The sequence below is a fragment of the Tachyglossus aculeatus genome, chromosome 7 (genome assembly GCF_015852505.1).
Source record: "Tachyglossus aculeatus isolate mTacAcu1 chromosome 7, mTacAcu1.pri, whole genome shotgun sequence".
Taxonomy (NCBI): domain Eukaryota; kingdom Metazoa; phylum Chordata; class Mammalia; order Monotremata; family Tachyglossidae; genus Tachyglossus; species Tachyglossus aculeatus.
In genome coordinates this window covers 49759578-49775797 of record NC_052072.1, presented here as the reverse complement: position 1 = coordinate 49775797, position 16220 = coordinate 49759578, and the positions used below count along the sequence as shown (strand labels likewise).

At 45.5% G+C, this 16220-nt stretch overlaps 1 protein-coding gene across 1 annotated transcript in view; it reads left to right on the top strand.

The window, feature by feature from the left end:
* The window catches only part of LSS (lanosterol synthase), a 59966-nt gene that overhangs the window by 26081 nt on the left and 17665 nt on the right, over window positions 1–16220 (top strand). The window contains exons 9-15 of the mRNA XM_038749520.1: window positions 541–659; window positions 1701–1798; window positions 6206–6233; window positions 9407–9463; window positions 10403–10474; window positions 11824–11874; window positions 14610–14759. Of these exons, the coding sequence (XP_038605448.1) occupies window positions 541–659; window positions 1701–1798; window positions 6206–6233; window positions 9407–9463; window positions 10403–10474; window positions 11824–11874; window positions 14610–14759 (575 nt within the window). The remainder of the gene's footprint in view (window positions 1–540; window positions 660–1700; window positions 1799–6205; window positions 6234–9406; window positions 9464–10402; window positions 10475–11823; window positions 11875–14609; window positions 14760–16220) is intronic.

Here is a 16220-nt window from a genome sequence, read left to right as displayed (position 1 = left end):
CCTCTTGTTGTCAGACAAATGTTTCTTAATTCCATAACAACACCCTAGCCAACATGTGTGGCGAAAACATGTGTTTTGGCGAAAGCGAGAGTACTTTTTCCTTTGTTTGGTCTAGCAACCGCTTTGACAACCATCCTCTGTTTTCCCTGACTTGCTTTCATTCATTCATTCATTCATTCAATCGTATTTATTGAGTGCTTACTGCGTGCAGAGCACTGTACTAAGCGCTTGGGAAGTACAAGTTGGCAACATATAGAGACAGTCCCTACCCAACAGTGGGCTCACAGTCTAGAAGGGACTATATATATATATATTTATAAAGAGAGAGAGAGAGAGAGCTTGAAATGCTCTGAGGAAAAAAAATCTTCCAAAGTGACTTTTTAAGAAACCTAGCTGTAGCTTTGAAATAATTTGCTCACAGGAACTTACCCTGTAGCTCTCTTTACTGCATCCAAGCCTCGGGGTGTATTTTTATATATAAAGCCACAATGACGGTCTGCTCACAGTGGGTGTATGTATCTCTGTCTCTTCTCATCCTAGCAATACTTAACCTGTACGAAACCCACCACAGTTCCAGTTTGAGGAAGCGAGCCATAGTCAAGCTGTATGACCACATCCAGGCCGACGACAGGTTCACCAAGTGCATCAGCATCGGCCCGGTACGCGGCCCGTTGAACTTGCCCTTCAGATAAGTCCTCCTCAGTTCCGACCAGGAGATATTCACTGTGGACATCAGACTAGGCCAAGAGAGAAAGCTGCCCGGCAGATGTAGCATGGCCTGGTGGATAGAGCACCAGTCTGGGAGTCAGAAGGACCTGGGTTCTAATCCTGGCTGCTGAGTGACTTTGGTAGAGTCACTCCACTTTTCCGGGCCTCAGTTACCTCAACTGTAAAATGGGGATTAAGAGTGGGAGCCCCGTGTGGGACAGGGACTGGTCCAAACTCGTATCTACCCACAGCTTAGGCTTGGCGTATAGTGAGCGCTTAACAAATTCCATAATTATTTCTATGCAGCACAAAGCTGTGCTTTCTCACTTGTCTGTTTCAAGAGGAAGCGGCACTCCTTAATGCCTGCAATTTATAGCTGTCTCTCCTATTCTACTCTTCAGTTATCCATTCTCAGTGCAACAAACCCTTTACTTTCTGAAGGTGCACTGTAGAACAAACACAACAGCAAAGTTTTGCAAGGCTGAATTTTTTTCTTTTGGAAGAAGGAGTATAAGCGCCAGAAGTAAAGTGTTCGGGGCCCATCCCTGAAGCCTTAGTCATGTGGTTACGGGAGGAGCAAAAGGGCCTCGTCTCTGCAGCTTCAAACAAACTTCTTTCAGCTAATCCCTAAATGGAAAGTCAAGAAGAACTAGGAGGCTTTTCCTTGCCCCATCAAGAAACATGTGGGTTTGGAATTTAGTCTTTTTTCCTCGCTTGAGAAGAAATGGATTTTGCCCTGGGTGGACTGGGCTACTGAGTTTTTCCTCACTGGGGATGTAGTCACTTTTTTAATCAACTTACTAGATCAGAACATAATTTGATTACCAGAAAGATGCTAGATATGGGGTCGGTAGTCACTTCCCAAAGAATAAAGCCAATCTGCTTTCTGGATATTAAGTGGAGGATATGATGAGCGTTTGTGCTCCAAGATACTCCACTCCTCTTGTGAATTAAACCGACACTTAGGGTACCTTGGTTTCTCTCTCTTGCAGATTTCGAAGACCATTAACATGCTGGTTCGATGGTATGTGGACGGGTCAACTTCATCCGTGTTCCAAGAACATGTGTCCAGAATTCCAGACTACCTGTGGTAAATTCAGATTATAAAATTACGTATTTGATGAGCAACAATCCCTTTGAGCCCCAAGGAGCAGCGTGGCTCAGTGGAAAGAGCACGGGCTTTGGAGTCAGAGGTCGTGGGTTCAAATCCCAGCTCCGCCAATTGTCAGCTGTGTGACTTTAGGCAAGTCACTTCACTTCTCTGTGCCTCCGTTACCGCATCTGTAAAATGGGAATTGAGAGTGTGAGCCCTATGTGGGACAACCTGATCACCTTGTAACCTCCCCAGCGCTTGGAACAGTGCTGTGCATGTAGTAAGCGCTTAATAAATGCCATTATTATTATTATGGATTCTGAAAGCTGAGTCTATTCCCAGCCTCATTTATAAATGGTCCATACTACATTCAGAACTTAAAGCTCTGTTGGGGCTCTGTAGCCCTTAAATCCATTTCATTTTAGACTCAACTCCATCAGAAGTATGCTGAGGTTAAGTGGGAAAGTGGGTTGGAAGGATCTCGGGTTTTCCATAGTAGTAGAGATGGATCATCTCCTGGCGTCTTAAATGTGTAGCTTTGAAATAAGTTCAAACACTGTGTCCATCTGGCGTCTTTGAGTACAGGGAAAATGGAAAGTCCTGAAGAGTATCGGGGGTAAACCTGTGGATCTGATGGAGCTGTAATAATAATAATAATAATGGCATTTGTTAAGCACTTACTATGTGCAAACCACTGTTCTAAGCGCTGGGGGGATACAAGGTGATCAGGTTGTCCCACGTGGGGCTCACAGTCTTCATCCCCATTTTACAGATGAGGTAACTGAGGCCCAGAGAAGTGAAGTGACTTGCCCATAGTCACACAGCTGACAATTGGCAGAGCCGGGATTTGAACCCATGACTTCTGACTACAAAGCCCGTGCTCATTCCACTGAGCCACGCTGCTTCCCCATTAATTAATTAATTAATTATGGCATTTAAGTGCTTACAATTTGCCAAGCACTGTATTAAGCATATGGTAGATACAATATAATCAGGTTGGACACAGTCCCTGTCCCACATGGGGCTCACAAGGTAAGTAGGAGGGAGTAGGATTGAATTCCCATTTTCCAGATGATAATAATAATAATGATGGCTTTTGTTAAGCGCTTACTATGTGCTAAGCACTGTTCTAAGCGCTGGGGGGGATACAAGGTGATCAGGTTGTCCCACGGAGGGCTCACAGTCTTAATCCCCATTTTCCAGATGAGGTAACTGAGGCCCAGAGAAGTGAAGTGACTTGCCCAAAGTCACACAGCTGACCGGTGGCGGAGCCGGGATTAGAGCCCATGAGCTCTGGCTCCCAAGCCCGGGCTCTTTCCGCTGAGCCACGCTGCTTCTGAAGCCCAGAGAAGTTAAGAGACTTGTCCAAAGTCACACAGCAAGCCAGAGGTAGAGCCAGGATTAGAACCCAGGACCTCTGTCTCCCAGGCCCGTGTTCTTTTCGCTAGGAATCGCTGCTTCTTATAATTATGCAAGCAGATAGAGAAATCGAAAGCAGTTACACAAACATGGCAAGTGCCTCGAGCAAGATTTGCGCCTGTCCGGCGTGGTCGGATTTGCTTTTGAAGTGGGGTGGGCAGGTGTTTCTGTTAAATCCAGAGTTTTTCCAGATATTCGTGTTTGAATTTGACATTCTTATCCCCGTTCTTTTCATAAGTAATATATTATGATGGAAGCAGTTTGGCCTAATGAAAAGAACGCCGGCCCGGGAGTCAGAGGACCTGGGTTCTAATCCCCGTTCTGCCACTTGTCTGCTGCGCGACCTTGGACAAGTTACTTCACTTCTCGGTGCCTCGGTTTCCTCATCCATAAAATGGGGATCGAATCCTACTCCCTCCTACTTAGATTGTGAGCCTAGTGTGGGTTACGGACTGTGTTCAACCTGAATATCTTGATTCTACCCCAGGGCTTAGTTTAATGCTTGGCACATAGTAAGAGCTTAACAAATATTATCATTACTGAATGCCTTATGCAGATCAGTGAACCAAGGTTTGGGAAATGTGGAATGAAGATGATAATGTATATGGTACTCGCCATCAAGGAGCTTATTTGCAGCAGGAAGTGTAGCCCCTTATAGAGGAAAAAAAGCAAAACAGTGAATTCTCAAAAATAAATGGCAAACCTTTCAAATATATAGGCTATACCAGCAGCAGGTGAAAATTTTTCTGGTTGAGGAGAGGTCCCAGCATCAGAATTTCCAAGTCCTTCTCAGTGATGTGATTCTGCTAAAGGTACTTGTGCTCTGGGTTTCCTCTGTCCCTCACCCCTCTCTGTGGAGTCCAGTATGTCCTGCCGAACAAGTCTCCCTTATCCTCGAATCAGAATCTCTAGGGATTAGCATCCTGTGGTTCCTTCATGGATCGTCTACTCTCTTGCATGGACTCACTCTTTTCCAACCACCCTCCTCTCTCTTCCACACATTTTTCCTTTGACTTTTCATTCTGTGCATCCTCTCCCAAATCAACCTGTTCTGCTTCTGGATTTTGTCCTTTCCTCATCCTGTCGTTTATGTTTTCTGTTTTCTTTTCCTTGCATGTTTACCTGTGCGCTATCATCCCTCTTTTTGACTTGCCCTGCCCTGCCCTGAGTATCTGCCCTATGCCTTCCTCCTTCCTGCTCTTTCCCTTGAGATTTCCTGGATTTTTTTATTTGTTCTCTTTCTTTCCTCCCTTTTCTTTTACATGTCTTCTACCCAACACTTTTTTCTTCCTCCTTTCTCTCTTTCTAATACTGTTCTTTTCCTTTTACCTTTTTCGCCCTCCCCTACTTTTCTGGTTTCTCCCTATCTAACTTGGGTTTCTGCTTAGATGGGATCTAAAGCTGAGTTTCCACGCTGCTTGGTGCAAGTGTCCACTCATTCCTCTAGGCTTTTTTTAGCTCAGGGCATTCATTCATTCATTCAATCGTATTTATTGAGCTCTTACTGTGTGCAGAGCACTGTACTAAGCGCTTGGGAAGTACACGTTTGCAACATATAGAGACGGTCCCTACCCAACAGCAGGCTTGCAGTCTAGATGGGGAGACACAGAACAAAACATATAAACCAAATAAAATAAATAGAATAAATATGTACAAATAAAATAGAGTAATAAATACGTACAAACATATATACAGGGCAGGTTGCATTTACAGGCCTGCATGGGCTCGGTCTTCAGCGGCAGGTCAGGGGCCTTGAGCCTAGAGTGTAAGCTCCTTGTTGGCAGGCTTTGTGTCTACCAATTGTATTGTGTTGTACTTTTCCAAGTCTTTAGTATGGTGCTCCACAAACAGCACTCAGTAAATGTGACTGATCAGGACAACCCCGTACAACCTCCCTACTTTCTGGTTACCTGGCTGAACAGCATCAATCCATCGGTGGTATTTATTGAGTGCTTTCTGTGTGCAGCGCACTGTAGTAAGCACTTGAGATAGTACAGTACAACAGTTGTTAAACACGTTCCCTGCCCAAAACAAGCTTACAGCTACTCGAGTGAACTGGGCCTCTTCGATTTGATTTTTAACTCCCGTTGACCCCTCTGAAAATGAGGGCCAAAGAAGGCCTTAGAAATCCTAATGTTCACCCTTAAGGATTGCTGCTTCTGCTGTTCATTCATTCGATCGTTGAATGCATCAGTGAATCGTTGCAATTCATTTATTCAATTGAGCGCTTACAGTGTGCAGAGCACTGTACCAAGCGCTGAGGAAAGTAGATTGGAGCTGGAGGCCCTTCTATAATAATAATAATAATGGCATTTGTTAAGTGCTTACTCTGTGCAAGGCACTGTTCTAAGCATTGGGGAGGATATAAGGTGATCAGGTTGCCCCACGTGGGGCTCACAGTCTTCATCCCCATTTTACAGATGAGGGAACTGAGGCCCAGAGAAGTGAAGTGACTTGCCCAAAGTCACACAGCTGACAAGTGGCGGAGCCGGGATTTGAACCCATGACCTCCGACTCCCAAGCCTGTGCTCTTTCCACTGAGCCACGCTGCTTCTTCTAGACTTAATCTCATTGTGGGCAGGGAACCGGTTTACCAATTGTGTTGTATTGCACTCTCCCAAGCTCAGCACACAATAGGCCCTCATTAATTTCCTTCGATGATGATGATCACAGAGACCGTACTGCCGCACACAGGGCCGGAGCCGTGGGCCACCATTCACAGGAGCATTGGTTAGCCTTGTTCCTCAGGAAAATCATTTGCCATTTCAGGGTTTGGGCACATTCGACTTTGAAGAGTTTCTGTCCGTTGGGCTCAAGCCAGGATCTCCCTGGGGAGAGGCTGAATTATATCAAATTGGATTGGAAAATCCCACCTGTCAAATTGGATTCTACATCCAATTCTGCTGCCTTGCGGAAGTTATCAGGACATTCCAGCATGCTGCTCTGCCTTCTTTGGAGATAACTCTTTTTCTTCTTTTCACACAGGCTGGGACTGGATGGCATGAAGATGCAGGTAAGGAATCTTCGGATGCATTTAGAAAGTTGGGCAGTTCTACGGAGGAAATTGGTTTCCAGGCGGATCTGGCTATTCCAACCCCTCCCTCCTCCTGCACCGTTAATTGACTCTCCCACCTTTCCCAGCAGAATCTCAGGCGCAGATCTCCTGCCTCCTCTCAAAATCTGTCCCCTCCATCTGTTCTTTCGACGCTATCCCTTTGCTCCTTGCCCAGACACTTGCTTCCTCCTCCTTAATAATAATAATAATGTTGGTACCTGTTAAGCGCTTACTAGGTGCAAAGCACTGTTCTAAGCACTGGGGTGGATACAAGGTAATCAAGTTGTCCCACGTGGGGCTCACAGACTTAATCCCCATTTTACAGATGAGGTCACTGAGGCACAGAGAAGTGACTTACCCAAAGTCACACAGCTGCCAAGTGGTGTAGCTGGGATTTGAACCCATGACCCCGACTCCAAAGCCCAGGCTCTTTCCACTGAGCCACGCTACTTCTCTGAAGCTGCTTCTTCCCTCCCTGGCCACCATTTCAGCTGTTCACCTTGCAGTGGCTTCTTCCCTACTGCTTTCAAACATGCTCATCTACCCGTGACCCCAAAACTCCCTCCAATTATTGCCCCCTCTCCTTCCTACCATTACTCTCCAAACTCCTTGAGCGAGTTGTCTACTCCAGCTGCCTCCACTTCCTATCTTCCAATTCTCTCCTTGCCCAAGGTCATGCAGCAAGCAAGTGGCATTGCTAGGTTTAGTACCCTGACTCCCACTCTGTCTTTATACGTGGCTGGGCTCTTTCTTTGTTGGCAGCCATGCCACTCCTCAACCTCTTTGGCAGGCTTTTTCTCTGCCTCCCACCCTCTAACTGTGGGAGTCCCTCAGGGTTTCTGTTCTGAGCCCCCTTCTATTTTCCATCTGTGCCCACTCCCTTGGAGAACTCAGTGGCCCCATGGCTTCTACCAGCCTTTAGGTTTGTTGCGGGCAGGGAACGTGACTACCAACTCTGTTATATTGCACTCCCCCAAGCACTTAATACAGTGCTGTGCACACAGTAAGCACCATTGATTGATTCCTACCCAAACCCTGTCCCCCACAAGACTTTGCTATCACTGTAGGCGGCACTGCCATCCTCCTTGTCTCACAAGACCAAAACATAATAGAATAATAATAATGATGGTGTTTGTTAAGCGCTTACCATGTGCCAAGCGCTGTTCTAAGCACTAGGGTAGATACAAGATAATCAGGTTGTCCCACATGGGGCTCACAGTCTTAATCCCCATTTTACAGATGAGGTAACTGAGGTACAGAGAAGCTAAGTGACCTACCCAGAGTCACACAGCTGACCAGTGGTGGAGCTAGGAGTAGAACCTGTGAGCTCTGACTTCCAGCCCTGGGCTTTTTCCACCAAATGTCACCAAATCCTGTCGGTTTTACCATTGTAACATCGCTAAAACCTGTCTTTTCTGTTTCTTTTTCATCTAAGCTGCTACTCTGTGGATCAGGCACTTATCATATCCTGTCTCGATTTCTGCATCAGCCTCTTCGCTGACTTCCGCGGCTCCTTTCTCTCGTCACTCCAGTCCTTACTTCACTCTACTGCCCTGATCGTTTCACATCTCCTCACTCCGCAAACACCTCCAATCCACCTGTGCATCAAACAGAAGCTCCTTTAAGCACTTAATCAGTTCGCCCCCTCCCACCTTACCTTGCTGATTTCCTTCTACCACCCAGCCCACGTACTTCGCTCCTCTAAAGCCAACCTACTCGCTGTGCCTCGATCTCGTCTGTTTCGCTGCCGACTCCTTGACGCCGTCCTCCCGCAGGCCTGGAACCCCCTCTCAGTTCGTATCCGTTAGACCATTCCTCTCCCTACCTTCAAAACCTTCCTAAAATCACATCTCCACCAGACCTTTTCTACACCCTCATTTCCCCTACTCTCTCTTCCTTGTGTGGTACCCAACCCTGAAGCATTTGATATTCACCCCACCCTCCGCCCCAAAGCACTTACATACATATTCATAATTTATTTTAACGTTTGTCTCCTCTTCAAGACTTTAAGATCCCAGTGGTTAGGGACCGTTCCATCAATTCTGTTGAATGTACTCTCGCAAACTCTTAGTTCCGCATCCTGCACAGGGAGTGCTCAGTAAATACCATTGATTGATTCCGTCTTGTAAATCGGGACATTAGGACATTCACTAGTTTATGATCCCTCTCATAATCAGGTTGCAAGATCCCCCACTAGATTATCAAGTTCCCCCACTAGCCCCACAGCACTTAGGTACGTATCCACTATTTATTTATACTAATGCCTGTCTCACCCTCTAGACTGTAAGGTCACTGTGGACAGGGAACCTGTCTATCAACTCTGTTATATTGTTTTCTCCCAAGTTACGGGGCTCTGCATACAGTAAGCACTCAATAAATACGATGGATTGATAGATAGGTTGTAAACTCCTTGAGGGCAGAGTTCTTGTCAGCCAACGATTGTATTGTGCTCTGTGCGTAGTAAGCGCTCAATAAATCCCATGAATCCCAGAGTTATTTCGTTCTCGATGGGAGACTCGATCATATATATCACAGCCTATTTTTAAAATCTGTCAAAATCTTACAGGCTGTTTGACTCAGAAGAGCCAAAAATTTACCCTCTACTCATGAGGTGAGTAGAATAGTAAAGTTCCCAGGAGAAACATTTCTTTTCCAACCTCAAATGTTGGTTTCTGCCTCTAAAACGGGAGGAATATTAAGTCAGTTCTTTCCCTAGGCCCATGACTGGTCTTTCCTGAAGTTTATGCCAACGTTTAAATCATTTTGATGCAGATTACTGTCCCATTCATACATATTCTCCCACAAAGGAATAGACACTGATATTTTAGCTGCCTGAATATTTGTCCTTAAAAACAGAGGAATTTTAAGTTTCATTTATTATCACTTCCTCCTCGATCTCTTTCAGTCGAAACTCTTCTCAGGATGCAGTGTGTTTCGACGGAAATAAAAAAGCTTTAATGCTGAGTTACCAGAAAGAAAAATGGCTGATAGTGGGTCAGTGTTAGAATGCATCACTCTGCAGGAACTGTCAGAATTTTAAACAATATCCCCTCTGTTAGCCGTAACTGGTACTCTTGTTCTTCCCATCTTTTTGGCTCGGTGCATAAATCATTATCTTTATTCCTGTCTAGGGAACTAATGGCTCCCAGCTCTGGGATACAGCATTTGCCATCCAAGCTTTCCTTGAGGTATTTTGCTTTTTTTATTCTCACTTGGCTCTTTCCAAAACATAGCCCTTTTGTGCTGTGAATCTTCCTTATGAAAGAATGGCTAAAAGATTTTCAGTGAGTTTTTTAAATATTTTAAATGTCCCATCTGCTCTCCCCTCTGCATTAACTATGCACTTGGCTATGTCCCCCTTAAGCACTTTGACAGTGCTCTGCACACAGTAAGCACTCAATAAATACGATTGAATGAATTTGACACTCACCCCAGCACCAAAGTACTTATGGAAATATTCATATGCCCTCTTATTATCTATAATTTATTTTAATGTCTGTCTCCCCCTCGTAGACCGTAAGGTCCTTGTCTGAACAGGGATCGTGTCTACCAACTCGGTTGTATTGCACTCTCCCAAATGCTCAGTACAGTGCTCTGCACAGAGTAAACACTCAATAAATACGATTGGTTTATTGATCAAAATTTTATATCTGCCTGATATAGCCGTATAACAATTGGAGTGCTGCACTGTGAGTAATTTCTGTAAGCTCCTTGTGAGCAGGGAACATATCTACCAACTCTATATTGTACTCTCTCAAGCACAAAGTACAATGTTTGGCACACAGTAAGAGCTCAATAAGTATGATTGATTGATTGAAAATAACAAACACAGAACGTTTTGTGAGCAGGGAACATATCTACCAACTCTATATTGTACTCTCTCAAGCACAAAGTACAATGTTTGGCACACAGTAAGAGGTCAATAAATATGATTGATTGATTGAAAATAACAAACACAGAACGTTTTGTGAGCAGGGAACATATCTACCAACTCTATATTGTACTCTCTCAAGCACAAAGTACAATGTTTGGCACACAGTAAGAGCTCAATAAATATGATTGAAAATAACACAGAACGTTATTCCTTTTTATCCTTCATTTTTTCCTTTTCTTCTCCTCCTTTCTAGGCTGGTGCTCAAGACAGACCTGAACTATTTTCTTGTCTGAAGCTTGCATATGACTATCTTAAAATTTCCCAGGTAAGAACCACGCTTACCACCTCAGGCTTAGTGTCTCTTTAGGAGCAAATTCTGAAGGCATTGCTGTGTTGGCTGCCGTTCCGGCATTCCCTCAGGGAACACCTCAACTGTTGAAAGGAAAAGAGAGGCATTTTGAGAGGGAACTTGTAAAGTTGTGGGAATGGTTTTGAGAGAAGCTCTTTTCGCTGCCTTTCGGCTGAGACACCGAGCTGCTTTGCCTCTCAGAATTGCAGAATCTGAGATATGGAAGGGACTTCAAGAAGGCAGCTGGTCCATCTCCCTGCCTTCAGGCACACACATGAATAATACACGAAAAACGAGACCATCCTTGGATGCTTAAGAAGCAGTGTGGTCTAGTAAAGTGTGGCCAAGGCCATACTCTCCCAGCTTATCTATTAGGACGCCCCGTGAAATAGAATCAAAAAACTTTACCGAAAGACCACGCTGGAAAGACCGCTAAGAAGCAGCGTGGCTCAGTGGAAAGAGCCCGGGCTTGGGAGTCAGAGGTCATGGGTTCGAATCCCGGCTCCGCCACTTGTCAGCTGTGTGACTTTGGGCAAGTCACTTCTCCGGGCCTCAGTTCCCTCATCTGTAAAATGGAGATTAAGGCTGTGAGCCCCACGGGGGACAACCTTGATTACCTTGTATCCCCCTCAGCGCTTAGAACAGTGCCTGGCTCATAGTAAGCTCGTAACAAATACCAACATTATTAGTGGAAAGAGCACGGGCCTGAGAGTTAGAGAACCCGGGTTCTAATCCTGCCTCTGCCTCCAGTTCTCTCATCGGAAAATAGGGATTCCATACCCGACACACCTCCTATTTAGAGCTCTGTGTGGGATGGGAACTGTATCTGCCCTGATGAACTTGTTACTACCCCAGCACTTCAAGCACAGTGCTTGACACATAGTACTTACTAACAAGTGCTTAGAACAGTGCTTGGCACATAGTAAGCATTTAACAAATACCATCATCATCATCTCCAAATACCAGAAAGAGAGACACCGTACCTCTTGGTAGCATATACCAGTGTTTTATCCGGCTGATAATGAAGGGATTCCTCCTCGTGCCCCACCGAAATCCCTTTCCGGGGTTGATCCTCAGCCCGCTAGATGCGTGGTTCTTGAGCCAGCTCTGCCGGCACCGACAGTAGTGTGGCCAAGGCCATCCTCTCCCAGCTTATCTATTAGGCCGCCCCGTGAAATAGAATCAAAAAACTTTACCGAAGTCTAGAACGATCGTCTCTGGTGCAGCTCCTTTGTTTCTGTGGCTTGCGGTACTGTTGCGTTATCTGTTGCGGCATCATTTAAGACAAGGTAACCTCTTCTAAAGAAATTTGTTTTTTTACCTAGGTCCCAGATAATCCTCCTGACTACCAGAAGTACTATCGCCAGATGAACAAGGTATAATAATAATAATGATAGCATTTATTAAGTGCTTACTATGTGCAAAGCACTGTTCTAAGCGCTGGGGAGGTGACAAGGTGATCAGGTTGTCCCAGGGGGGGCTCACAGTCTTAATCCCCATTTTACAGATGAGGTAATTGAGACCCAGAGAAGTTAAGTGACTTGTCCAAAGTCACACAGCTGGCTATTGGCAGAGCCAGGATTTGAACCCATGACCTCTGACTCCAAAGCCCAGGCTCTTTCCACTGAGCCACGCTGCTTCTCTTAAAAAAAAAAGGTGGTGACCCAGATAGGAAAAATGACTCGGAGAAGTGAGTTCAGACAGAGCAGTAGAGGTAGGAAAGCTGTCTGCTCGCCCGGTCACCTCCCGAGGGTTACGAGTGCTTCCCAAGCGTTTAGTACAGTACAGTATGAGACAGGTGTGCAACAGAAGCTTTCAGAAACCTGACTTGGATGTACCTTATTTCATCGGTTTTATTTTATCTTCCGAGAACTGTTTTGGTTCCTTTTTTTCGGTCCCAAGAAGTTGGGCCTGGCCTCCCCAGTGACTGAACATGCTGCTCAGAGGTGGCTTCTAGAATGATCTCTGAAGGACCGTCTCTTAGGGCAGTCTTTACTTCAAGCTGTCCTGTAGCCTGACCTGTTTGTGAGCATGATCTGTCTGCCAGGGTAGAGACCATTCTCGTCCCTCCCTCAATTCCTGTGGAATTTAGTTCTCATTCATTCATTCAGCCGTATTTATTGAGCACTGACTGTGTGCAGAGCACTGTACTAAGCTCTTGGGAAGTCGGCAACACATAGAGAGGGTCCCTACCCAACAACGGGAGTTGACTGTAGTAAGTTCACTGTGGGCAGGGAACACGCCTACCAACTCTGTTACGTTGTACTCTCCCAGCGCTTAGTACAGTGCTCTGCACGCAGCCAGGGCTCAGTAAATACCCTGTGTTGACTGAGGGAGAGAAGCAGGGAGAGTGTGGCAGTGTAGGAATCCGGGGCAGCTGCTGGAAGCCAGAAGGACCTTCACCTCCTGGAGGAAATGAGCTTGGATGTGCCTGACAGGACAGGTACCTCAAATGGCTCGTGTGCCCCCTTCTCGGGTATGCATGCAGGCTAGTACAGTGCTCTGCACACAGTAAGCGCTCAATAAATACGATCGATTGATTGCTCCTGCCCCCAGGGAAGGAGCGTGGCCTACAGGAAAGGAAACGGGCCTGGAAGTTAGAGGGCACGGATACTAATTCCAGTTCCACCACTCAAAGGCCGCGTGACCTCAGCCAACTCACTCTACTTTTCTGGGACTCAGTTTCCTCCACTGAAAAGTAGAGATTAAATACCTGTTCTTCTTTCCACGTAGACTGTGAGCCCATTGTCAGACAACATCCGTCTAACCTGATTGTCTTGTGTCTACCCCAGGGCTTAGTAAATTGCTTGGCACCTAGCAAGCGCTTAACAAATACCACAGTTAATTTATCAATTAGGTGCCAGAATTTAGTATCCACACTCGGTGGTACTGTACTCTGCCAAGCGCTTAGTACAGTTGCCGTGCATGCAGTAAGCACTTAATGAATCTGATTGATTGACACCAGAGTGGGCAGAACCTACAGAAGTCGCAATTAGTGTTCTTTGGGAATGGACATTATGAAACACATCACTACGCTAAGGGAGCTCTCTCTAGGTGCGGAAACCTTGATAGAGGGAATTAAAGCTCCCTCCCCTCCCCATCCCCCCCGCCTTACCTCCTTCGCCTCCCCACAGCACCTGTATATATGTTTGTATATATTTATTACTCTATTTATGTGTTTTACTTGTACATATTTATTTTATTTGGTTTGTATGTTTTGTTTTGTTGTCTCCCCCTTCTAGACTGTGAGCCCGCTGTTGGGTAGGGACCGTCTCTATATGTTGCCAACTTGTGCTTCCCAAGCGCTTAGTACAGTGCTCTGCACACAGTAAGCGCTCAATAAATACGATTGAATTGAAAAATTATAAGCTAGGGTGTCTACCTGTATTCCATTCCTGCTTGAGTCCCACAAGTACTTGAGGGACTATGGGAAAAGAAATCCTTTCGTGCCTCATTCATTCAGCCGGTCATATTTATCGAGCACTTACTGTGTGCAAAGCACTGTACTAAGTACTTGGGAGAGTACAATATAACAACAAACAGACACATTCCTGCCCACAACGAGCTCACAGTCTAGAGGGGGAGACAGTCATCTAATTAAATAAATAAATATATTTATTTATATTTGTATAAATATAAATATTTACTATATATAAATATATACCATATATATACTATATACTATACATAGTATATACTATACTATACTATATACTATATATACTATACTATATATATAGTATATATTTATATATATACTATACTATATACTATATATATACACTATACTATATATATAGTATATATAAATATATACTATATATAGAGATATATAGTTTCCCGAGCTACAGTATCTTGATTGGAAATGGTGCGTTTTATGAGCTGACCCAAACCTTGTTCCCTTGGGCGGAATCACGATGATTCACGTTAACCGTTTGTCCTGGATTTTTAACCAACAAGGCCCAGGCCACCGTTTGTCGGTGTTCGGGTGGTGAGGGAGGGATAGGGGAGGGGAGAGCTACTCCGCCTCATCGAACACTGCGGAGCCTGAAGAGGAGTCTTCTCCATCTTTTCTCATCCTCTAAAGAGCTCTTTTTTTTTTATTTTTAAGGGGGGATTCCCCTTCAGCACTCGGGATTGCGGCTGGATCGTTGCGGACTGCACAGCCGAGGGCCTGAAGGCCGCCATGTTGCTGCAGGAGAAGTGTCCTTTCATCACCGACCACATTCCCGAGGAGAGACTATGGGACGCTGTCAACGTGGTAAGGGCTTGAGGACCCTCTTCCCGTTTCTTCTGGTTCCAGGAAACGCTGCCGTAGTGGCAGAATAGCTGGAGCTAGAAGCACATTCTTTGAATTGTGTGTTTGGCTGTGCCAGAGAGTTTCCTTTACAGTCTGTAGTGCCATCCTTTGATCCTCCTCATCAAAAGGAAACTCCTTACCATTGGCCTTGAAGCTCTCCATCGGCTCGCCCCATCTTTCCTCACCTTCCTGGTTTCTCCTACCACAGCCCAACCCGCACACCTGTAGCTCCAGCGCACTCGATGTGCCCCGATCATGTCTATCTCATCGCCGACCCCTTTCCCACACCCTCCCCCCTAGCCTGGGACTCCCTCCCCTCCCACATAGGGCAGATCACCACCCTCTCTAACTTCAAAGCAAGAATAAGCCCCATCTCGCTCTCCCTTCTGCGTCGTCTTTGCGCGTAGATCTGTGACTTTTGGACATTTGATATTCACCCCACCCCTAATATGCCGCACTTAATGATGGCATTTAGTAAGCACTTACTATGTGCAAAGCACTGTTCTAAGCGCTGGGGAGGTTACAAGGTGATCAGGTTGTCCCACTGGGGGGCTCACAGTCTTAATCCCCATTCTACAGATGAGGTAACTGAGGCACAGAGAAGACGGTGAGCCCACTGTTGGGTAGGGACTGTCTCTCTATGTTGCCAACTTGTACTTCCCAAGCGCTTAGTACAGTGCTCTGCACACAGTAAGCGCTCAATAAATACGATTGATTGATTGATTGGTTAAGTGACTTGCCCAAAGTCACACAGCTGACAGTTGGCGGAGCCGGGATTTGAACCCATGACCTCTGACTCCAAAGCCCGTGCTCTTTCCATTGAGCCATGGTGCTTCTCTATATTATACATTACTTATCTTAATGTCTGGCTCCCCTCTAGACTGCAAGCTCATTATGGGTAGGGAACATGTCTGTTAATTCTGGTATGCTCTCCCAAGGGCTTCGTACAGTGCTCTGCACCTAGTAAGCACTCAATAAGTACTACTGATTAATTGATTAAATAGGCAAACTTCATCATCATCATCAATCGTATTTATTGAGCGCTTACTATGTGCAGAGCACTGTACTAAGCGCTTGGGAAGTACAAATTGGCAACATATAGAGACAGTCCCTACCCAACAGTGGGCTCACAGTCTAAACTTCCACCTTCGGGCCTAACCAGACTGAGCCCTCTCCTTCCTCTCCCCCTCCTCCCCCTTTCCACCCCCCCGCCTTACCTCCTTCCCTTCCCCACAGCACCTGTATATATGTATATATGTTTGTACGTATTTATTACTCTATTTATTTATTTTACTTGTACATATTCTATTTATTTTATTTTGTTAATATGTTTTGTTCTCTGTCTCCCCCTTCTAGACTGTGAGCCCACTGTTGGGTAGGGATCGTCTCTCTATGTTGCCAACTTGTACTTCCCAAGCGCTT